At 38.3% G+C, this 25693-nt stretch overlaps 2 protein-coding genes across 5 annotated transcripts in view; both read right to left on the bottom strand.

The window, feature by feature from the left end:
* The window catches only part of LOC113010403 (receptor-type tyrosine-protein phosphatase N2-like), a 215930-nt gene extending 205119 nt beyond the window's left edge, over positions 1 to 10811 (bottom strand). Inside the window, exon 1 of the mRNA XM_026149408.2 lies at positions 10535 to 10811. Coding sequence (XP_026005193.1) covers positions 10535 to 10622 — 88 coding nt within the window. The 5' untranslated portion in view covers positions 10623 to 10811. The remainder of the gene's footprint in view (positions 1 to 10534) is intronic.
* A 7503-nt stretch (positions 10812 to 18314) lies between these two features.
* esyt2a (extended synaptotagmin-like protein 2a) overlaps positions 18315 to 25693 on the bottom strand; it is a 50539-nt gene continuing 43160 nt past the window's right edge. For 2 of the 4 annotated variants that reach the window (XM_026148859.2, XM_026148862.2), the window contains 10 exons: positions 24496 to 24558; positions 22524 to 22598; positions 22174 to 22260; positions 21910 to 22059; positions 20593 to 21020; positions 20302 to 20400; positions 20095 to 20226; positions 19894 to 19999; positions 19603 to 19652; positions 18315 to 18643 (listed from right to left, as the gene is read on the bottom strand). In XM_026148859.2, coding sequence (XP_026004644.2) covers positions 18598 to 18643; positions 19603 to 19652; positions 19894 to 19999; positions 20095 to 20226; positions 20302 to 20400; positions 20593 to 21020; positions 21910 to 22059; positions 22174 to 22260; positions 22524 to 22598; positions 24496 to 24558 — 1236 coding nt within the window. In that variant the 3' untranslated portion in view covers positions 18315 to 18597. The remainder of the gene's footprint in view (positions 18644 to 19602; positions 19653 to 19893; positions 20000 to 20094; positions 20227 to 20301; positions 20401 to 20592; positions 21021 to 21909; positions 22060 to 22173; positions 22261 to 22523; positions 22599 to 24495; positions 24559 to 25693) is intronic. The other 2 variants (XM_026148861.2, XM_026148863.2) reach the window with 1 other exon arrangement.

Below are 25693 nucleotides of genomic sequence, written 5' to 3'. Positions count from 1 at the left end.
CATTTACAACTCAGTTTTGCTATAAAAAGTAATAACTTTTTATCCAAAATGAACATTATACATTATAAAGGAACATTACAAAAGGAAAACACCCTTGAAAAGTTAGTGTAGATGTTGCACAATTTGTCCACCGGAGGGCGCTGTGCAGTCTCCCTGTTGGCAAGACGTGTTTCAAATTTTACAAACAAGCAGCTGATGTGAGCAGAGTCAAGTAGAGCACAAACCAGTAATCCACCACTTATTATACCATTATAACAAGATTGTTCTTAAACAGACCTGTCATATCATCTTATTAAAAACTAATAAATAACTGCATATAATATATGCTTTGTGAATCTGATTTCTAAATCACCAAATATCAACATCAGTCTAAAAAACCTTAAATTTGTCAAGCATATTTATGAGATAAAATCTATAGAGATTTTTCTACTGACAAATGTTCTCTAAACTAGCTAGCTCATAATTAAGCTAACATGATATTAAGTGCTATAAACACACTACATAACACATTTCAGTAGGTCAAACCAGAAAAACAAAGGTTCAAAAATCCCCTCGTGTTGACTTTTATTATTTCCAGTTGACTCATTTTCAAACAGAAGCAAACTTCTAAAATATTACATGAACTTGCACGACGTGGGACGCTAAACTTACTGTATTACTGTACTGTATCTGTCAAGTGGAAAATGGCATGTATCACTGCAATGTGCTGCATAAATGTGTGGGGAACATCTAAAAGCAGCATAAATACCAGAAGCCTAATTTTTCTGTGCCAAATGCTGCGTCATAACAAGACTGTAAATGTCTGAAATATAACTTTTGTTAACAAAAATCTGTTTACATGCGAAAAGTTTACTTAGAGAAGAAATGCACAACAACTTATTTGCTGTTTTGAAGTGAAAATAAATCAAGGACCCTTTCGGAGTTCCAGCTCACTTCTTTTTACCCATGATGCAGTTTGTGTCTGATGGAGACATAACAGAGCAAAGCCATTTGCCATAAGCTTGAGTCTTGTTTTCCGGATATTTTTTATGTTTCTGTTTTTTTGTAATTAAAAGGAGAATCGCCCACAGCTGTATTTGTTTACATCTCTGCGGAAAAAAAGATGAATAAATCACAGCAGTTTCCAGCAGAGGAAACCTTGTTAAAAGCCAAGACACGTAAGAAAGAAATGCTGTTTACAAAGAGCCCGAGTTTCATTACAGCAGCTTTGAGGCGTTCGTGCAGCATTTGGACCACTTTCTGCATAAAAAGCATAAAAAGAACAAAAAAATATGCAAGCAAGTAAATGGATACAAAGATGCTAACAAATAGCAGGGAATTACAATGTTGGAAAACCAAACGCTGTACAGATTAGCTTTTTCTGGGTTTTTGGTTGATTTTTGTGTCACTGTTTTTTTTGTGTGTGCGTGGGGGGGGGGTCAGAGTAGATCTCACATGTTTAAAACTATGTGAACGCACCAAACCTCTAAATTCTTTATACTTTGGTTCACACTTTCTCCAGGGTCTCTTTCTTTGGACATTGGCTACTTTCACACTTTTTACACTGTATTATGTGCACTGTGTCCTTACATTTCTGGGGAAAGTATAGGACAAAAGTTCCAGGCCTAAACTGTCTAACTGTCTACAGCCAATTAACATTATCTAAAAGAAATGTCCTTAAGAAAAAATTAGCAAAGACCTACAACAGGACCTGAGAAGCGCATTCTCGCTTCAGCTAATCTCATCCGAAATGGTCTCAATGCAATATTAGCTCTCAAAAAGATGTTGTTAAGGAAGGGAACTAAGGAGAAAAGGCTGAGGTATGCCAAACTGCACATGAACTGGCCTTAAAATCAGTGGCAACGGGTCGTGAAGGAGTAATGAACTCAAATATAAGATTTTTGGGTCAAATTGTTCTTAATGTACAGAGGCTGGAGAGAGAGGTGAGTGTCTACAGCTGTCTGTAAAGCACAGTGGAGGCTGTGTCATGGTTTGAACTAACAATGTTTGCAAACACTGCCAATGCAGTAAAAGCACACATAAACAGAAATGCACAAAATTATAAGTCATTTGTCCTTTTCTTTGATCCAAACTTCACTGTTCTACAAAAACCTCCTTTACAAGCTGGAGTTCGTTTATGTATGTTTAAAAGATATTAAGTATTGTCAAACAGGGTACAAACACTATGATGATGATTCTTTTGATAATTATTGCTAATTCATTAATGTCTAAACTATACATTTTAAATATGACAGAGTCAATGTAAATGTCCACAATAAACTTCATTGTGCTTCCAAAAGAAGACACTAAGATAAAACAAATAAAATCAAAAGTAAGGAAATATAAACATTTTTCCCATTTCACTCCCAAGTAAAAGGCTTCTCCAGTCAGTCGGAGGGTGATGATAAAGAAGATGACTCTGCATGCTCCTTTTGGACTTTTGCTGCCACCCCAAGTTTCTTCTCTCTGGTTTCCTCCCTCTTTAGCAGCCAAGTGTGAAATAGGTTGCAGCATCGCGCTGTGGACCGAAGCCAAGGCGGCCACACGGGAGGAACAGAATTTCAATCAGCTTCACCCTGTGAGCAAAGACCAGTGTCCAGGCTGTGGCCTTTAATGCCTCCTGACAGGGCCATTTTAAAAAAAGAAGAAGAAAAAAAACACTACATGTCCCACAATGCCATATGTCTGTTTGTATAAGAGACTTGTTGATCTTGAGGGAAAGGGGCTGGGGCCAGAGAGTTAACTCAGCGCATTCATTAGAAAGATACTTGGATAAAGCGTTGCATTGGCAGATGGATGGATGGTATTTTTTCTATATATATTCAAAGCAGATGCACCCATAAAACCTTTAAATACACTTTACTAGCAGCTAAACTTTATGCATTGGAGCGAGGCGTGTTCTTTTCAAACTCCCGAATTGACTATGTGCAATTATTGCCCTCTGTCTCTTTAACAGCAGACAACTCGCAGCATTTCCTTCAACCTTCTCCTTTAATGTTCTGTTTTCCACCACACAATGTTATCTGTGCAGCAGTGTTTACATCTCCGGACAGCAGATAAAAGTGGAGGCTGCAAGACGCAGCCTTTTAAAAGCTTTCCCCGCCTTAGTACTGTTATTTTTAGTCTGTCTAAAGGCTGACTCACTTTTAGGTTTTTCCCATAGCTGATAAAAAAGGGGCTTCCTTCGTGGCAGCCTGTGTGTTGTCTACCTACACTGTATATATGTGTAAGTGGCACATGCATCCTGTAGTGTACTATGGCTTCCTTTTCTCTCTTTGTTTTTTCAGCCCATTTTGTCTGGGCTTCAGCTCTGAGAGAAAAGATCAATCACAACATGCCTGACATGACTTCTAACAATTTAGACAGACACAAAAAGAAGGTTTTGGAAGGAAAGACAGTATTGGATTTTTTTTTGTAATCATTATTATTTTGTTGCAGCAAAGCAGGGAAATCCATTTCCCAATTTGGAGGTGTGCACAAACACCCCTTCTTAAATTGGAAGTAATCTCTCTTCATCATCCCCGCCTCGGTCTCCTACAGTCACAAAACAACTCCCTCCGTCCCCTTCCCTCTACTCCTATTATCCTTTTCATCCACATCCACCTCTATCCATCTCTTCCACAGACTTTTCAAAGCCACAGCATTGATCCATCTAGTTGAATGAAGCAGCAAAGCACTGCTTTACTGTCGCTCTTCATTACATCTGGAGTGCACCGTGCAGAATGTGGATTTTTTATTTTTCCAAGAACCAAATGTGCATTTTTTGTGCAGGCACATTGAATCATTTAGTCTTCTATTGTTATTTTGGTTAAGCTTGAATGGCATTCAAAAAGACTTTACTTAGAGGTAAAACAGAACATAGAAACACCTGAAATGTTGGATCTAAAACTTTAATGCACAGGAAAGCTCAGGGCACATTGTTGGATGGTATAAATAAATATTTCAGGGAACACTGAACAAAGTTTTACTTGTTAAACTTTATCTGCTAGAACTTCTTTTCATATTCAGCTAAATTGCAGCAGAGACTGTATATGTAAAACACAGACAGGTGCCATCTGCATTATACAGTAAGTCAAAGTATCCTCAGTTCTAATGATGCACGGCTTTAAGTCTTAATTCAGTTTAAATGGTCCCGATGAATCATGATACCATATAGCACTATCGTAGCCTAGCGTTAGCGCTTCATTATCTCTACTTGATCTCTACCTTAAAAGAAAACTTGCCTGCCAACTTTCCAACATAGCATTTTCATATGACTGTAGCACACTGCAAAAATGTGTTATTGGAGTTTAAAAAGGGCATTTACAGGATTTTGTATTGCTTTGTACAGTAGCACTGCTATTAGCATTAGCCATGTTGCTAACCACTGGTAGCTACTTCAAGCTATGTTCCTGGAAAAGTTTTAAAAAAATCATACGGCTAGCTAGCATAAAAAGCAATAATCATTGAGAGATAAGCAAAGAATATGTTCATGAATACTCCTCTTCAACCTCTTGTTTTGTAGCACTTGCTGATATTCTTTCTGGTAAGTACAAATTCCTTAAGATTTAAAGTGTAGTAAACCAGAACTATCAATCAAATGTTCAGGCGACAACTTTCAAATTCAACAACATAAATTACATTTAGCAGTTGCCAAAAGCTGTACTGCGATTTGTATAAATATGATTACACATGTAAGCGGTGTGATATTGAAGGTACATGTAACCTCTAATCACTGCTATACACTAAGCAAACATACATGTAACTGATGACTCCCTCCTCTCTATTGTGTTTAGCATGTACATCAGTGATGGAAAAAAACGACACATTTACTCAGTGTGGAAACTGTTGGAAGACATAAATATCCAGGAACTGACTGGGTGCACTCTGGTGAATCCAAGCATCATTGCACGCAGGAAGAACAACAAACCCTGCAGGGCCAAGCAGACACAATTCACTGAGATAACACTGAGAATAGATTCAGTTTCACCTGCACTGTGACAAAAAAGCAAAACGGGGAGATATTAGTCAACACAGCCAGAAACAGCAATCTGTAGCAGGCAGGGATTAAGAAGAAGCAGGGCAGCAGTGAGTGTGGCAGGCTCTTCATCACACCTTCAGTTTCTGCACTGACTCCAGAAGACTCCAGATTACTTGATATATTGATTAATGGCAAGTCATTCTGGCAAATCCTTGAAGCAAATGAAACACCAGCCAGACTTCACCACATGATGATGTCAGATTTATAATCACTCATTTTATTCTTCCCAAACATCATCCAAAAAACAACATTAGCATATTTAATAATGAAAGAAGGACAGTGAAATAAAAAAAATAGGACTTTATTATAAAGCCAGTATGGATCTGCCAAATACCTACAGTTAAAGTAAACCACCTCAGTAGCTCTGCAGGCCTGGCCCGACCCAACCAACCTATCAGCACAAATGAAAAGTTAATGAGCGTTGCCATGGTGACAGTCACACCAGGTGAACAAGCGATGACCTTCTCCACATCCAGGTTAATGATTAAGAAGAATGACATCTCAGCATAGTCACTAGTTGGAATCCCAGGAGGGAAAATCTGACTCACAAAGAGCCTTTACAACAAAAACTCACTGTGACCAGCACAAGATACATGAACATAAATGATAGATTAATAAGATGATAGAAGCTGATTGGTCTACCAATAACATTTATGACAACATAGTAATTATTTGAACTGTTTAATTACCTAAAAAGCAGCTGCATTATTTTTGGTTTGGGCCTTTGATCGGACAAAATAGGAACAATGGATACCTGAGTTTTTCTGATTTAAAAAAAATGTTTTTGTTTATTTGGTTTTGTGTTATTGATTACCAAGTTTCTCAGGGATCATTCATCTATGATACAAGTTCAAAATTGAAGTAAATGGCCCACATTTTATATCCAGTAGAAATGATACAATATTTTAACAGGATGATGTCCCATTCCATCAAAAGAAATCGAAGACTCATTCTATATCTTGTTCAACCGATCTCTACTTCAAAGCCAAAACACAAAATAGATAAAAGTGAAACCCAAAAAGTGGCGATCCAAGCGGTATGTCTGGGCACGGTTCCCACACAAGAGCTTCCACTTCATCACTGAGCACAGATGATTCCAGCTAAGGGGGCATAAGAGAAACTATTAGCAGTGATGGATGATGTTTGGTAGAATACTGTGGTAGGATTGCAGCATCTTGCTGCTGCCTCTGCAAGGCAAAAATATTTCACTTAAGTTATTCAGTCTCTGAACTTTAAAACTAGAATTTTTTAAGTTTCTAGTGTGTGTGAGACCGAGGTGTATGCAAAGAAAGTGAAGATTTGGGTTATTTTGATGGAGAAAGAAAATGAGGCATCGTCTTTGAATATCTGATACTTTAAATAATAAGCAAGTATGTCCAGCCAGGTGTTTGAAGACAAGCACAAATGTCATTTGACTCACTTGTATTCATTAAAAACACAATCGGAAAAGGCAGAATGAGCTAACTGCTTCATTACATCATTACACACTGTAAAGGTGGTAATAATTAGTGTAAACATTAACTATGCAGCTTAGTATTTGATATTTACTGTAGGAGTTTAGCTTTGCCTTTCTCAGGCCAAGCTAAATATTACTCAGGTTTAGGATTACAAGCTAAACTGCCCAAAATGAATGAATAACATGAAGGGCAATAAGAACATTACTGTAGTTTTCATTGCTTGCCACATGAAAGAGTCTGCTAAAGATCATGCTTAAACAGCTTGTTGGCATTATGTTGAGGTTTTGGTTCAAAAGTTCAGAGAATAATAACTGAAACCAAACCTTCATTTTCAAGGCAAACGCTTCTCACCACCCACACTTTTTTCCATCGAACTCCTTCAGTGGCAAAAATCTTTCCTAATCTACTCTTTGTCTGACCTTTTCCAACCATGGAAACCTGTCTTTATAAAAGCTATCTGTGTATTTCAAGACTTCTCACACACACACACACACACACACACACACACACACACACACATTAAAGAAAAAACACACACACATGTGAGAAAAAGCGAGAGATTGCCCGTGCCTTTAAACAAACTGATCATCTTCCTCTGAGCAAAAGAGATTACAACATGATAAACTGCCTTAAAATTTTTAACAAGATCATTGTAAAGTCATTGCTGACTACTCATGAATTTACTCCATCAATCCTTAAATGTTACATGAAATATTACAGCTGTAATGCAGCAACACAGGAGATGAGAGATACCGGGAAAGTATTGGGTCTTGATATCCCCTCTGCACCCTGGTGCTACCGGTCCCTGAAGGCATATTACAGAAACTTTTTAAATATCCAAAGAATATTATGTGCACAAGGTCAGTGTAAAGTCACTTTTGATTAGAAATTAAAATATACAGGTCCCATAAGGGATAATGAAACCCACTCCACTTTCAGGGTAATATAATCCATGTTTACAGTTTCAAGTTCTTTTATGAGGCGGGTTAAAAAAAAAGAGAACGTTATTAACTGAAATCCAGGAAACACTGTCTCTGTTTATAGATGCGACTCACTTTCTATACTTCCATTTTTGGACTTTTCACTTCAATCCTACATTTATCTGACAGATGGAGTATAGATTCAACATGAAACAAGTTAATGCTGCTTTCAAGTAACACCCCAAATTGTCATATAGCAGCGGTATACTCAGAAGTCATTCTTAACAAACACACATGTTCTCGAATGTAATATATTTGCTAAAACGTAGAGTCTGATTAGTGAGATCCCAGAATCTAAGATATCCCAATAAATTTAGGAGAAAGTAACCAATGAAATAGGTCGCGGCAGATGGCCCCGCCCCTCCCTGAGCCTGGTTCTGCTGGAGATTTCTTCCTGTTAAAGGGAGTTTTTCCTTCCCACTGTTGCCAAAGTGCTTGCTCATAGGGGATCATATGATTGTTTGGTTTTTTCTCTGTATGTATTATCATAGGGTCTACCTTACAATATAAAGCGCTTTGAGGCGACTGTTGTTGTGATTTGGAGCTATATAAATAAAATTGAATTGAAGGAAACAAAATGTAAAACAAATGATTAACTAAACGATCTTTTTTTTTTATATTTAATTGCCTTGTAGTATGATGGCCAGGCCCTAAGTAAGATAAATTCAGTTGTGCAATAACTGTCCGGGTACATAAGGAAAAATAAATCAATTCTGATACACAATATTATGTTCAGTTTCCCTTAAACAGTATTGCGATGGAAGCAGTTTAAGAGTAGACGGTTATTGTTGCCAGAGTGTGCCAGAAGCAAAGAAAAAGAAACTTACTTTCACTTTGTCTCCCTTGAGGTTTAATACATGTAACAAATGTCTTTTTTTTTTATTAAATTATACAGAAAACTAGATTTACTTGATATTTCGATGCAAAATATTAACAAAACAAAAGAGTAGATCTACTTATTGAGTACTAAAACTCATACAGAAACAGAAGCCTGTGCGGTGAACATAACCGAGCATTCATAAACTCGAGGCATTTCTCTGAGGACATGGTGGAGACCAAAGCCAGAGCTATAAGACAGTGACCAATGGGAGCAAAGCACTCAGGGATGCAAAAAACATAACTCCAGTGAAAAATATTGCAGCTCAACAACTCTGGATATCAAACTAGGTACATGTTTATGAGCATATTCCCAATATCAAAACCAGTCGTGAAAAAAACAAACAGCAAGTTGAAATCTTACATGTTTAATTTGCTTCCAGCTCCTGGAAATTGCTCTGCGCTGTGTGGCAACTGCAACTTTACACAAACAAGCCCAGGAATCATATTTCTCCAAGACAGTGACGGAAAAAGACTGAAACAAAGGGAGACCCATAGCATGCACCCAACTTCCTACTAACAATGTGATGGACCTTAATTTACAGATGATAATTATGACCACTAGCAAGAACCACCAGCTGACACTGATGACGCAAAGCGATGATTATTTCTTGTTTGCCCCATTTGGAACATTGCTACACCTGTCGGCTTGTTAATGCCACCGACTGCTCACTGATCAGTCAAATAGCGCAAAACCAGACGCAGGACATAAATCACGCCACCTACATTCTTGTGATGCAAATAAAACAGCATCCAGCTTCACAGTGCCGCTGGTGTTCAATGACTCTAAATGGTCCCTTTAAGTTGGAGACCTGTCAAGTAGCAAAATAATGTAAAGGTACAGTGCAGCATTTTAAGGAAGAAATGTCAAAACAGCACCACAGGTCCCTACAAACGTGACAGCAGTAATAACAGGTGCTGCTAATATGAGTAAAACCCTCTCGTCTGATGTATTTCAGATTTGTTTATTCCTGCTCCTTCAAAAACATGAACGCTGAAATGGAGACTTTGTCTCTGCTGCTCGTCTCCACAGCTCCACGTGTCCTGTGGTTGCCATACTCTCTGTATGCTGGTTATGTAATCACAGGGAAAGAGGAGAAGGAGGAAGAGGAGGAGGGTCTTGGATACATAGATACACACACCTCCCTCTCAGCACCAGCTTCTTCCTGCTGTTCGTCCCGTACTCACCATCGTATACAGCAAATCTCTGTATCAGTCATGCTTGCAGGCTCCAGGTCTCAAGTCATTGGGGGAATATGAGCTATTTGACTCTATTTATAGACTCTACAGTGCAAGCGAGTGCGTGCACTCTTCTCCAGACACACGCACATGTTTAAATTTCCGATCAATAGCTGCCTCTGTCAGGAGCGCAGAGCTGGAAATTTGAGAGTGCATGTACGATCCCATTTTTCATTGCTTTGCAGTGATGTTATCACTGATGGCTGCTTTTGTTTACAAGCGGGTGTAAACAACCCAGAAGGGCCGTGTGTACGATCCCTCTTTCTAATTTCTACATTTTGAGTGTTGAATCATTAGCTTCAGTCTTTTTTAAAAATAAATATATTCTTAAAACAATATTTTAATAAGATCTGGTATTTTCTCTACATTAATTTAAATATTTAATTTGTGGCTGTTATAGTTTTTATTTTAGGTATTTTATGTATGATGCCCGAGACCAATTTTTAATATTTGAGGTTCTTTTTTGGGGTTTTTTTACATTTCTTTCCTTTTTAAAAATGTAAATATATGTGCTAACCACGATTAACTAGCATATTTTGCAGGAGTTTCTGGTTTGTGCATTCTTCAGATTATTCAATAGTTCCATTGCTGTCACAAAGACTTCAGGACTGGCAGATTTAGGCCTGTTTTCACAGTGTAAAAAAGCTCATTTAGCTGTGTACGCTTCACTGTGTCATGGTGTGTTGCTCTAGCAGATTTCCTGTGATGTTCCTGGGAGCTCTGGCACACTGACAGCGGATTATTGCGCTGGAAATGAATCGCAGGATCGCCGTGTTTGTTTTTCCTGCGCTCAGGTGAAGCTGCGGTGAATCAGCCTGCCGGTTCGTGGCAGTTCGCTGATACAATATTTACACAGACCACAACAGAAACAGTCTGCCCCCCAGGTCTCTCTCCAAAATGGCTCTGAGGATAACTCCACAGGGCGCGGACGGAGCTCCGCTCTGTTCATCACGGAGAAAATAATCACCCGTTAATTTACTCACCGAATCGCCTGTCAGCAGAAGCGGGGAAGGAGCTCAGGGAGGCGAGGAGGAGGAGATGGTGGAGGAAAGAGAAATGCAAAGGATCCATGTCTCGTCTGGGTTATTCTCTCAAGTGTTAAAAGGACATTTTTGGTTTGGTTCTTCTTCTTTCCCAGTCAGAGCGGCCCCTTCGCAGCCGGAGGAGCGGAGGAGACGGTGGATGGATGTTGGAGGAGAGGAGAGAGGATGCTGGGCGTTTCTGCTGCTGGAGGCTCGAGCTCTCGCAGCATCAAAACACAAGCACTCACACACTGTACTTCCGATAGACATTTTCCAAAATAAAAGCTCAAATTAAAATAATAATTATTAAAACTTTAGAAACACACACAGGGCGGATCTACTGCGGTGGCATGGGGTGCCACCTTAATTTGCATAGTGTTCTTTTTTAAAAAATAAGCTTTCATTAATACTTTAAAAGTAAGACTGAACCGACAGTGCAGTTTAATGACATTTTGTGTAAATTTAAGTATGTAATCAAATTGTTACATACTTAAAGTTACACAAAATGTCAGTAAACTGCACATATGTTTTTGTGAATGAAATGTTTAATTATGCTAGGGTTTAAGCCAATAAAAATTACAGGCAATGTTTCATGAAACGTGTATACTTACTGCATTTGATGCATTTTAACCATATATAGATTATATTACAGAATGTAACACCTGCATATGTGTAAAGAAGTGCCTTTTATTTTGCCACCCCGCCTGATTTACATGCCACACACACACACACACACACACACACACACACACACACACACACACACACACACACACACACACACACACACACACACAAACTACATGGAGATAGATAGATGGTCATCGCGCACATTTATCTCACCTTTTGCTTATATACAAATGCAGATGCAAACATAAACACTCTAACAGCTGTCTATATGCACATCGACCCTAGTGGAGGCATAGTAGACTGTCTGGAGTATTTAGGAAAAACATTTAAATTGATCAAATTGATCAAAATACTTTTTTATATATATATTTTTGATGATTTTGCTTTATATGTATACGCATAGACGTATTTAACCGTCACTGCAAGGTTCAAATTTTACGTCACAACCGTCTTTAAAGCTTTTATTTTGAAGGTTACATCGCTCTATATCCAGATTCAGTTTTTTTCTGACTTGATGATTTAACAAGGAACTCTGATTCAGCACTACCGCTGCCTTCAGGTGCTGTCGGAGATAATCCCGTTTTTGAGTAGAAGGCAGATGGGAAAAGGGACGTTATTTATATCTACCTACCGAGAAACGTCAGACTTGAAGAACCGGGGATAGACATGGGGGGGAAATGAGCCAAAGAACCTGAAATGTGTGATGTTGGGTGCACAAGAGAAACATTTTGGATGAGCATCTATGACTCCTCTTGATAAATTAACATTCTATTTAGGTCATGGAGTCATTTCCAAAAGAATTAGCAAGCCTCAGTCAATCTCAATCTATAATTTTCATTTCAGATGTGAAAGGAATTTGCCAAGTGAAGGGAACATGATTAAAATACTGCAAAAGTGTTTAATTTGCTTTTAAACTACACTTTTCTACATTGTTTTGAGAAGTGAAGTGCACCTTAGTTCAACGCAGTTTATTCACATAATGCCAACCCACACAATAATCACCTCAAGATGCTTTATACTGCAAAGGAAATACTCTTACATTACTACAGAGAAAACCCCAGCAATCACTCATTGTTCAAACCTACTGTTTGTCAGGAACAGCCAGTTTGAAGAAAGTTGGCATAAAAGCAGAGGAGCTAAAACAGCTTGCGTCAGACAGACAATGAAGAGGATGAGGGACTTTAAGCAGCGAAAAAAGCGACTCTACAAGGGCTCAGGAATAAATAAAATGGGCTAGAAATGATCCTGGTAGATCTCTTTTAAAGAACTATTGAATCTTCATCAACCATTTCTGTTTTATGTCACTCCATGGGAAGATTGGAGTGACTGGTTTTAACCAGTCAGAACTATCTGAAGAGATTAAAAGCTTCTCCTTTGCCACCTTGCTGCTCAGGTCATTTATGACAAACTTGATGAAATTAATTGTACTGTGTGTGTGTGTGTGTGTGTGTGTGTGTGTGTGTGTGTGTGTGTGTGTGTCAGCATATCTAGGAGCAATCAAAGTGGGTCAGAGTGCGATTCACACAGGTTTTTCCATCTAGAAGAGCAAATCAGTGCTTGCAGAGGCCTTATCAGTCTGTAGGTAAATACTGAAGCATCTCTGACGTTTACACTCAGGACAGGAACAAAATGGAGACACAAGCACACACAAATCACTGACTGATTCTGTCAAACTCTTTGACCTCCTACTTTGTGGTGTGTTCAGGGTCACATAGAGAAACGTATACAATCAGGATAGCTGTGTTAGTGCTGGAAAGGCTGGAAAATGCAGCACTTGTAAGTGCAGCATCTTTGAGCAGAAAGTAAATAATGTGATATCTTACCAGCCTAAATCCATTTTTGGATGATTAAACAAACAAATCATGCAATCCCTTCATTTTTCATTTTAATGACAGCAAAAACTTTCACACAGTCTGAACACATATTGCATAATTTTATTTTCTCCTTATAAAGAACAAATTCAGACAATCTTCTGCAGAACCTGAAAACCTTATAAAACTGAAAACCACAGAGAAGATGCCTATTTCAGCTTGTTGCTAACATGGATAATTGGAGCACCTTTCACTTAAAACATAATTTCCTCTCACACTGTAATTTTCATATTAAGACCTACTGAAAACAAACAACATAACACAGCCCATGCGCTTGCAAGAGCCTCATGGGACACAAAGACTATCACTGATAAATGCCATGTCGTAAGCAGCACTGATGGGTATGGTGTTTTTATGACACAGGCCCCATGACTTCACAGTGGGTTACACGGCAAATCTAAGAGCTTTGGATGATTCATTTTATAAACAGATGAAACAGAGCAAATTTTATCGTTTCTATTTGTTCCCTGTAAAATAACAGGATGACATTTTTCTGTCCATTAAAAGGATTTTTTTAAAGGTGAAATTCACTCTTTTCTGCCATATGTAGAGTAACAAATGTAAGCTAAAGCAGCCTTTTTACACTCTGAGTTACACTGAACAGATATCGAAGTAGTGGATTATTATTTACATCTTGCACATGTTTAAGGAAAACATGGCTACAGATCTATTTCTGACCTCTGACAAACATTTAAGAATAAACCACAAGAACCTGTTTAAAATGTAAAATGAGTTACAAGACAAATAAAGCAAAACAGCATTCTCTAGTGTTTACTGAGAGCAATGCAGTGCAGGAGATTGGCACTTTATGTTGGGTGTGTGAAACTTTACTAAGTGAGCTTTACTATCCTGTATTACACTGTAGGAATTTACTCTATTGGTGACAGTTGATCTAAAATCCACAGTACACGTCAAACCTGAACCAAACTTTTGTCATTTTTGTGTCACAGTAACAGCTTGGTAATGACACAGTTCAATGTTACATGACAACAGTTATCAAACACACAGCAGGCTTCTGTGGTCAAAAGCATTTTAAATTACTCCCTACTGTAACTATGCTCTTCACCTCAAAACCTCATATCCATCCATCCGCTTTGGGGTCATGGGGGGCTGGAGCCTATCCCAGCTGTCTTGGGTGAGAGGCAGGGTACACCCTGGACAGGTCACAAGGCTAACACATAGACACAGACAACAATTCACTCTCCCATTCATACCTATGGGCAATTTAGTGTTTCCAATTAACCTACTCTCACTAACTGCATGTCTTTGGACTGTGGGAGGAAGCCAGAATACCTGGAGAAAACCAACACAAACACAGGAAGAACTTGCAAACTAAAGACCCTGGGCTGATGGTGGAATTGAACTCAGGACCTTCTTGCTGTGAGGTAACAGTGCAAAACCCTTTACCTCAGCGCTAACTTCTGTTAGACAAGTATCTACGGCAAGAAGAGCTGCAGTATTAAGACAGTTATACATTCAAACAATTGGTCTGTGCAGAACTGGCAAGTCGACAAATACTACACAGGCACATTTAAGATGGCACTGAAGATTCTTCTGTAATTGTGGGCTGTGAAATTGTGATTTTAAAAATAACCCGATACCAGATTTACTGGGTCAATTCTGGCCCCTGGGCCTCATGTTTGACATCCCTGACCTAGAGGACCCATCAGTACTGTGAGCACAAGGGAAATGGGTGAGCAATAAACCATTTGTACCTGATGTAGAGTTCAAGATTATTCATGTTAAAAAAGGTAGATCTGTTGGTTAATGTTGTATTTCTTCTAGCCAGATTTTGTTTATTTACAAGGCCTCATCTTTACCCATATTAAATCCCTACAGGTAATGAAAGTTTAAGTTATGCCAAAGGTCTCTATTCAAGCAAATGACCTCACCCCTGGATGATGATAAAAAGTGTCCTTTGTTTTAACCCTTCTTTTATATTTCCTAAATACACCATTATTTTAACTGTTGTCTGTTATCTGTTGTTATTGTCCTTAGCTGTTAATGTTAATTGCATTGCACTTGCAATTTTTAGGTAATTTTTGCCTATAAAAATTAAAATCGCTAACACGTCCTGAATACTCCATTTGATATCTTATTAAAGGCAGATTCTATAATACATATAATATGTAATAATTTCCATCAATAGATTAGATATAAAGATGACTATTGTTTATTTTCTCATAATAAATTATTGTAAGGTTTACACAGAAATTCCTTAAAAGCTGCACACCCACTAGAGAAACACATCTATAGTCTTAAAAATGACAACAAAAAACACAGTCCTGTACAGCTTCATGCTGCTATAAGCCAGCCAAAGCTCTTTATTAATTTTAAAAGACATTTAGGAGACATTCAGGAACAAGGAAGCTGTTTTAGCAATTTGTTGCTTCTTTCCAAACATGTAAATATCTCTGGGTCATGTACATTTTAAGGCACGAGATAAATTAAGAAGACACAGAAGTGAAATCGCTTTTCAGCCCATATGGAATAGAAGAGAAAAAGAAAATTCCCATTCTCTCTAACAGCAAATGTAACACAAGTCTCAAAATACTAACATGTCATATACTATAGTTTACTTGTGAATTTTTCCCCTTGCATACAGAATATTTATAATTATGTTGCATGACACACACAAAAAAAGGAAAAGAAAAAAGTAAGGGTCATTTTCACCGGACAAACACAATACATGTAAAACCAGCATTTAGTTATGTTATGTTACTTCCATATGGGAGAAGACAAACTTGACCCCAGAGGCACAGGTTTCAAATCTGATGCTTTACAGACAAGACGGGAAACATAAATAAAAAAAACATCAAGACATTAAAATGCAGTTAACATATATAAATGTAAAATACTTTGTCAATGCTTGATGTGAGCACAAGGCAAATATCCAGAAGTTATATTGTGAGAATCCAAGGTCAAACTACCCCAACTTTTATCAACAGAAAATCTGCTGTTCTTTGGCTGCGTCGGGTCACATACACAAAAGCTATGGTTGTTTTGCATTTCTTTCTGATATAAATCCCTTCGGATTGTGTGCTGTAAAGTCAAAACTGTATTTAAAAAGATATAGAAAAAAAACCACGGAAGATCATTTTCAACTCGTGTCTGTGCACCTTCCTTCAGATGGCATTCGGAGTTAAGACTTAAGTGGATTCATAAACAAACTGAACAGCTGATGCTAGTGGAAATATGAATGCTACCGCAACAACAACAAAACCTGCTCTGAGTGTTACGAATAAATTTTTAAAAGAAACATTTGTTTCACTGAAGAAAATCATGTTGCCAAATATTTTTAAAGCCACTATGTGTAGATGCCTTCCAATATGTAATCCCTGTGAAATCGGGTGACATAAATGAACACTAGCCAAAACATTTGTTGCAAAGAACTAGCATTAACAGAATTTCAGTTAAAGAAGAGCATCAGTGAAGTGAGAATGATGAATTACTTTATTATATCAATGCAGGAAAAACAAGACTTTTACTGCTTTTTATCAACACATATAACAGGAAGTCAACAGGGGACAATAATAAATTAATAAGAAAAAAAAAAAATCCTGGGGCTACCACTGGCTTCTTCTCAAACCAGACAATTATATAATTTAAGGTTTCCTCATAAAGAATTTTTGGATTTTTCACTATAATGTTAAGCTTCTACCATAAAATGTAAATAAAAGTTTAAAAACAAAAAAACCCAAAATTGATTGTCATTATGTCTTTTTCCATACGACCAATGGAGACTGTCCGTGGACAATTTACACTTCTACACATAGTGGCTTTACGTACATGGAGGATGAGTGGGTGATCCTTAAAACACTTCTGTTAAAATACAGTTTTATGATAGAATAGTAACACATTTTGAGAAAAATAAAAAACCCTGTAAAACTTAAAACCAGCAACTGTCGAGATGAGTTAGCTTAGTTTAGCTTAGTCTTCTGATGAGCCTCCCTCTGCAACCAAAACATCTTAAACTTTCAAAACACGGCTTGTTAATTAGTTTTACCGATGTTCAGCTATCACTAATAAAAAAAAGGGGGTTCCTCTATGTGGTCTTTAGTCCCATCACACAACTTTGCTGTAAATAATTATTTTAGCCAGCTGTTAGTTTGTTAATAAGGTTACTGATTTCAAAACACTAAATTATCTGTAAGGAAAGATAACGTATATAACACAGCACCTTATGGTACAATAAAAGATCATTTTGAGGTCATTTGGACCATTTCCATTCCCAGAGTGTCGAATAATGCCAGACCACCGATGTCTCGGGTATGCATTGAGATGTTTGGCATCTGTGCACTGACTCAACAGCCATGGCCAATAGTGAGAGTGAAATAGGTCTCACTCTACACTTTTTACAAATAGTTACTTGGTTTTGTTCAGCATTTTTTTTGTCCAGGTTTAATGGGCAAACCTGTAGTTGTGGTGACTAAACGTAACCCAAACAGTGAGGAAAGAAATCCCCCCAAAAGGACACACAAACTTTATTGTTAAAGTAAGCTAAGCTAGGCTAAGCTACGATAAGCTAAACTAGGCTAAGCTAAGCTAAGCTAAACATCTTCTTGCAGAGACCTGTGAGTAAAACATTTTCATCAAAATGTTAAACTATTCCATGAACTTTCAACACTATTTTTTTTACCACCTCTTATGGTTTAAAAAAATTGTACTTGTCTATAGATGAGTTTTGGCGATGTTTGCACTGAGTAAATATGATAATCAACAGATTTAAAAAACAAAACAAACAAAGAAAAAAAAAAGTGCAATATTCATATTCAGTTTTTACAAAACAAACAGGTAACACTTAATAATGGCCTTATTTCAATGTAAACCCAGAAACATGCCACCAAATAAAACAACACACGTGTGTGCATATCATTATTTTTGCTTGGGTTTTGCACACACACACACACACACACACACACACACACACACACACACACGTTATTACGGTGAAATAAAGCCAGTGTATTGCTGTGTTACCCAAAACCCCAACTGTGCTAAATAATAAAAATACTCCACTCTTTGGTGCGACTCTGTCCAGAATGTTTTTGCATTTAAAAAATAAAAATTAAATCAAATGAAATAAAATTATAAACAATCATTTGGCCAAGTAAGACACCACGACTCCTTCTCACTTCTACAATACACCCCTGTACTCTGATTTGTCCAGCATCACTGTACATTATTTACACACTTGTACACTATCATTCTTTGTGGAAAGACAACAAAAAAACAGTCACTTCTCTAAATATAGAATATAGGTTTCCATAGCACTACACAACGTAGTATAGTTCTCTACATGTATATACTCCCTTTAGCCAATCACTCACTTCTTAAAGGGAAGGTTTGCCTTGCGACTGATGTGATTAAATGAGTGTCAAAAGCTGCTTTTCTTAATCAGTTTGTTTCTTACAGTTAGAAATAATGAAAATTATTAGAAAACACATCGTACTGTAGAGATGGAAGTGAAGTGAATATAAAGTGGAAGTGTGGTGATATGATGACGATACTAATGATGGCGACTTAAAGTTGGTTGGACTTGGCCAGGCCATCTGAGCTCAGCTCATACCTGCAGGAGGGAAAAAGTAGTTTAGAGTTTGCTTCATAATCCATGAAATCTAGCTTTTTGCAACCTTTAACGTCACATCGCTTTCATTTATCTCCACTACAGGCACATTTGCCCTTTCTCCAACTGTTGTCCTTATACCAGTGATTTATAAACTACTGATGGATGTTTACTGTCATACAGCTTATTGAATGTTTGGCCTCAGGTCTGTGCCTTTTTTACAAAATCAATCTCACAATATTTAAGCAGAAAATTGACTAATCTTCTTTCACTTGAGAACTAAGTCTTCGCTAACTAGTGATGGATGAGCAACAGTGGCCATTTTATCCAGTAAATAAGCCTAGAGACATGCATTTGTAATCCACAGACTTTAGACCAGGGGTGTCGAACTCCAGGCCTCGAGGGCCGGTGTCCTGCAGGTTTTAGATATCACCTTGGGTCAACACACCTGAATCAAATGATTAGTTCATTACCAGGTTTCTGGAGAACTTCAAGACATGTTGAGGAGGTAATTTATCCATTTAAATCAGCTGTGTTGGATCAAGGAAACATCTAAAACCTGTAGGACACCGGCCCTCGAGGCCTGGAGTTCGACACCTGTGCTTTAGACGATAGCCCACTGGCAAAGCCAATAGCCTCTAAACAGTCTGCACAAAAATGACTGGCCAATACAACTTAAATCAATAAATAGTACAGAAAGGCCTTTTTTATATATTCACGTGAGATGTGTTTCTAGGTAAGGCTAGCTCTAATCCAAGCTATTGATGCATTCACAATATTAATTTCAAAAAATATAATGTAAAAAATAACTTCATGATAATCTACTCAATCAAAAAAAAAAATATACAAGCAAACTTACATTTGAACTCATTATTCTCCAAGCCATGCTATGAACTCAATATGACATAATAAAGTAAACTGTATTTGTTTTAAATAGATTTGAAGCGAGATGAACGACTAACCATTGTGTCCAACCCTTGGTGATCTGATCATGAGTCAATTCCACCATAACCTGATTAAAAACAAACAAAAACAAACCCACAACGTTTTCTTATACAGTCAAAATGATGCACTTCATAGAAATATGACACCAGAAGCAGAAAGAACAGCAATACTTGAACTTTTAGACAAAGTCTAACAAAATGAGGCTTCTCTCAAAACCAGCGAAATTTCCACTCTGATGGCTTCATTGTGTTAAAGAAATGCTTTTCAGTTACACATAAATACAGACAATAAATTAAAGATGTCTGCACCTTTCCAAGCAGGCCTTTGTGTTTGGAGAGCAGACCTCCACCGTTCTTCACGGCAACATCTAGATTCCGCCTGTGGAGCTCCACGAGGGAAACGCTGAACTCAAACCTAAACAGGCAGAATGACACAGTGAATTTTTTTTGAGCTTTGCTCTGCTTATCAAATGGCTGAAAAAAAAAAAAAAGTGAGAGGGGTGGACTCACGTCACATCGTAGACCGGGTTGAGGTTTTTCTTGACTGTTGGAGTTTTCCTTCGACCTGACCTCCGCTTGTCGGGAAGCAGGTAGAGCCGGACGTAAGGATCCGAGCCATGATCAGTGAAAGCTATGAGGTTTCTGAGGAAGTCAACAAAGGGTAAGAGTCAAAACACTAATGTGTCTGAGGAAGAAACACCCCATTTTTTTAATTACCTGCAACTGTGAACAGCTACGATGAGCTTGTTTCTCTGGGAGCTGTGTCTGATCGTCAGCTGGATCTCCCCCAGGGGGAAAAGACTGGGGCCTGAACCACTATGAAGACAGAAAATACATCAAACATGCTCACGATACCCGAGCTGTAATGACCTCTTAGGTTTGTTGTTGCACACTATCAAAACACACTTATACACCAACCAAACAGCTGCCTTTGTTGTTCAACATGTCCTTAAATCATGATATAAGATGTAAAAATATTAGGAACTATTGATAAAGACTGATAGATACTTGTGAAACTGCTCGAGTCTTTGCTGCAGCTCCTGAGCAGCGTAAGGGTTGGAGATGTCTGAAGCAATGCTGGGAGTTGGCTCCTTGCCACTGGCCAGGTACTGCTGGGAGCCCGAGATGGCCAGGTTTGAGGTGCTTCTCCCAGTCTCCGCCAAGCTCTTCCCTCCTCCACCTACACTGCCATCCTGCCCAAAGTCCATGCTTTGCTGGGTCCTCACAGTCTCCTTAGCTTCTTTCTGCCTGTTCAGCATCTCCTTGGCTGACACGGAGGATGATCTGGGAATGTCTGAGGTAGAGGCGGGAGGCTTGGGCGATTCTGAGGAGATAGAGGGCCGTGGGGTCGAGTTGGAGGACTCGGATTTGCGGACCTGCACTGAGGACGGGGTGGAGTTTGAAGCTGTTGAAGTGCCCTTATCTAGACTCAACACCTGAAATCATTATCAGAATAATTATTTTCACAGTTTTGAATGGCATAAACAGCAACAAAAAACAAACCTAGGGAAAGGCATTTCTATATTTTTGTTTTGAGAAAGAGTTCTAGGGAAAAGTTAGTCAGTGGATCTTTATGTCAGTTTACCTACAAATAAGATTTCAACACAGACGTGCGCTGTGGCATGTTTGGTTTCTGTAAACTTAATCACAAAAGAAAAGCATCATATAGACTGTTTTCCACTCTGGAGAGACACCAGGTGGTTAACTAGTTTTAATATTAATGATGTAAAAATGGGTAATGTTACTGCTGCCTTACAGTCTCAAATCTTCTGTTTAGTTAAGCAGTACTGTTAGCATTCACTTGAGAACTGCTGATAAGCTTTCCTATGAGGGTAAACAGAGGCCTGTGCAGGCACTGCCTTCTGTTCTGCAGAAAGTGTGCTGAAATTCAAAATCCAAATCATTACTCGTACATAGTTGAAATGATTCCTCAGAAAAGGTTAAAATGTCATTAACAATAACACTTTATAAATAAGTGATGCAGAAGCAAGACATGTAATGTGAAAATACTCATTGAATTTGATTCACTGAATTACAGTGGGGCAAAAAAGTACTGTACATAAGGTCAAGAGTTTGAATTTTTGATGTTTTATAGAAGCAATGCGATGCATCGTCATGGTAGTGGAGCAGTATGTACAAAGACTCTCCCCTAGCCTATCATCACATGCGTTTCTTCATCAGAATCTCTAGAAACCCAAATTCTCAAGTCACAGAGTGGGACCTGCATCGTCTCTGGCGAGCTTTATGGCTTCAAAGGAAATTGGCTTGGATCATTTTAGATCTGAAAAAATCATCCTTAAGGAAAAAAAATCATTACTCCTTTACCCGCAGAGCCATTTTGATCTTGAGGGTACAGCTCGGTCCAGAGTTCCTCAGAGGGAACCTCTGGTTCAACGTCATCTCCTCTGCCTCCAGCAGGCGAGTCAGGGGCAGTGTTAATGTCCCCAGTGAACAATCGTGCTTCTCATCCTTCACCTGAAATATTAAGTGTGATGAAGTTTTATTTTAAGGCATAATGTAAGTTACAGTTCATATATTCCATTTTATAAGCATTTAACTGTTTATAAAATCAGCTGAATGTCTTCATACCTCAACCTCCAACTCTTGGACTTTGGGATTGTGGATGAGGAAGGTGAAGGTTTCCTCCCACAACGGTTCATGAGTCTTATACTTGGTCTGGAAACAGACAGAAAGGAAGAGAAGAAGAAAGTATCAAGCCAAGATGGATCATACATTCAAAGTCAAGAAGCAAGTGTACAGGTACAGGGCTCACGTGCTGTGAACCAATCACAGCCTGAACGTACATTTATTTACATTTATTAAAGCTTTGATTCAATTCATTTATCAGTCTTTTATGTACAAAAAATTGCTGCAATTTTCATAATTGGCATCTTGGGAAATTAATAAATCAACCAAATGTGGATTTTACGTGCTCTCACCTTACTCTCGTAGGACTTGTGTCCCACTCTGAACTGGACAAACGGGCTGGGATCACTGGTCACCTTCTTACCAGACTACAGCAGGACAAACAAAAAAACAGTAATAATATTGGACTGGGTATGCTAGCATTATATATAACAAGAGAGTGTTTCTTTGGACTTCAGTTTGAAACAAAAGGAGTGACACTGAACTCCACTGATTAAATTAATTTCTATCTCACACAGTGTCATTTTGTGACTTTTCAAGAAAGGAATTTAAAAAAAAAAAAAAAAAAGGACAACAGGTAAAAGTGCCCAGAACCAGTTAGTGTAGAAACCACACCAGATCATTGTAAAAGAAAAGATTAGAAACCAAAAAAATTTCAACTGTAGCTCAGACAACAACGCTGTTATTGACAGCACACGCTGTTAGAATCGGTTTTAGTCAACAAACACGATGAGAGGAGTTTGTTAATGAGTTTTAAAAACAGGAAACATGATCAGTTGTGAAGCTGCTCTGGATGCTACAGCAGCACTTCCTAATGCGAACATGACCTAATGAGTTTTAATACAACAATCCAGATTTTTAGATGTTTGATGTGATTATTTAGTCTGCGAACAGCAATAAAAGTAACATTAAAATATTTAAAAGAAGCATGTCTTTGCTGAAAATCCCCACAGACCTCTTTGCAAATCACTTCAAACAGGAACTATTTTCTTCTGGCGAAAGTAGTTCCAGTGAAAGCTCTTAATAGTGGGTCTGTGAACCATCACAACAGACATGTTAGTCTCACTGTAAATATTTTAAATGCAATTCTTGGAGCTTGGTTGACCATTTCAAATAAACTCCTTGACTGTTTAAGGTTGCCACAACTTTCCCTAAAGGTTGTCTTGAGTGTCTAAATCAGTAACAGTATCCACAGGATTGGTAAAGGGTATCGCCACAAATCAGCCGTGACTTCTGACTTTTAGAAGAACTACAAAATAACTATCAGTAGCAAAACTTGTAGCAACGGGAAACTGAGAAACAAATTCAGACTACTCAGATCAGTATTTTAAGTTTTAGACGTTTTTCCCTGAATGTGCTTAACGGCTTCATATACTACATGGTCAAAAGTATGTGGACACCCTTTATCTTCAGTTTCAGCAGAAATCCCAGTAGAGCAGCTTTTCCCCATCTCCCTGTGCTCAGGTCTCTTCTTGTTAAAAGGGAGTTTTTCCTTCCCAGTGTCACCAAGTGGTTGTTCATCGGATTACTGAGGTTTTATCTCCTAATACAAAGTGCCTTGAAGCAACGTTGTGATATGGCGTGATTTAAATAAAAGTAAATCTACGTGCCAGCTTGCATCAGCTTATGGCTCAGCTGGTTTGCAATTCTCTCATGGTGAATTGTCATTATGCTGCTTCTGCAAGCCACTCTGTAACCCACCTCATCTCCAGCTTCACCATTTCTTACATTTCAATGTCAAACTGTTGTGGGTGAGGGGATCTTGCTGCTCGGGTCCCTGACTTTATGGTTGCCAAATGTAGGGGCAGAAATGCCCAGAGGTTACAGAACAGAGCCACACGGCAAATAAACATGACCGTAAGTAATATAACAATGCTATTTTGACTAATGCGAGCGTTCTTTAACTTAATGGCAGCATTCATTTTTTCCACTTATTCAGCATAACATTGCCCTCAACCTTAAAGCTACATACATAAAAAAAAATTGTTTAGAAATCCCCCAAATTGATGTCTGACATCGAATTTATCAACATCTACAGTCGGAGAAACCATATCTGTAACTTTCCAAAACAGACACTCCAACATCCACTGGCAATCTGTCGAGCTCTTTTGTTTATTTCACAACAATTAAGACACTTTTCTCAAACAAAACATTGGAGTCCACATACTTTTGGTCACATTGTGCATAAGCGTTACTGTATTTCCTTTATATTATTTCCCCTCAGTGTCTGATCGGGATGGGTGTGCTTGGTTGCCGTGGCATTACCTTGATGGCCTTACTGACCGAGCCCTTCCTCAGCCCCGCTTGGTTGAACTCTAACGGATTGCGCTTTGATTTTCCCACAGGGACAAGGAAGGAGAGAGCGAACAACAGCACACACAGACACACACAGACACACACCACCAGGTTATTTGGGAAAAGAGGAGCATGCCGGGAAGAGGTGGAGGAAGGATTGGTGTCAGCACATCAACACCATCGGCATCACCAGATGTATCGGGATGCACCGCACAGTGACAAAGACAGAGAGACAACATGAATGATCACATGGTTAGTGTTATTCCCCAATTAAACCGTGACATGAAGTTAAAACTAGAGCTCAACCAACAGCAAATTCAGGCTGACATACACCGATGAATGAAAACATTTAACTTTTTATTAACCGCGTTGATATAACATTACTTTTAGACACTATTAAATAGTTTGGATATTAAAAACTCATGTCTTTTTCTGTTTTAATGAAATATTGAGGATTCTAAAAGATGTTTAGATCTACAGTTCATTTATTATGCAAAAATATCAGCCAAAACACATTGATTGGACTCTAGTGAAAATACCACAGCATTAGATAAGAGTCAGTGGATACAATGGACAAGAAAATACATGGGTGTCAGAGAAAAATGAAAGTCAGATGATTTGTGATATAGTAATGATTGGGGAACAAATATAAAGATTTCTAAATGGAACGAAAACAATGATATTAAGACCATGGACAGCAAACCCAATGAAAAGTGTTTCAGTGTTGAGCAAGAACAGAATGGAGTGAAATGGCAACAAAACAGAATGTAGCATCCTTGTTATTCAACTTTCAACTACATCAAAGACAGAAACCAATTCATTTAGACAGAAGAAGCATTGTTGGGGAAAAGGAAGGGTAGCTGTACATGCTACTGTAAGGCTGTCATCGAACATCATGTTGATGGCTTGTTTACGCTCAGGGTGGGCCTTCATGCGTCAGGTTTTGGGAATTAGTGAGAGACTTTAACAGCCCAACCATGGACAGAATAAATATGTTACGCCCTGGGATGAGCTTGGGTTAGAAATATGAAGGTTCAGTAGGAATAAAATGGCTTTGATGTAACTACCCCCTAACCCTCAAGGGGTGTGCGCTTATCTGGCATTTAAACTAACAGATATACACATGCTGATACCTTTACTGGTCAATCTTATAAAACCTGGTTATTGT

The sequence above is a fragment of the Astatotilapia calliptera genome, chromosome 18 (assembly GCF_964374335.1).
Source record: "Astatotilapia calliptera chromosome 18, fAstCal68.1, whole genome shotgun sequence".
Classification (NCBI taxonomy): domain Eukaryota; kingdom Metazoa; phylum Chordata; class Actinopteri; order Cichliformes; family Cichlidae; genus Astatotilapia; species Astatotilapia calliptera.
This window is presented reverse-complemented; position numbering and strand designations above follow the sequence as displayed.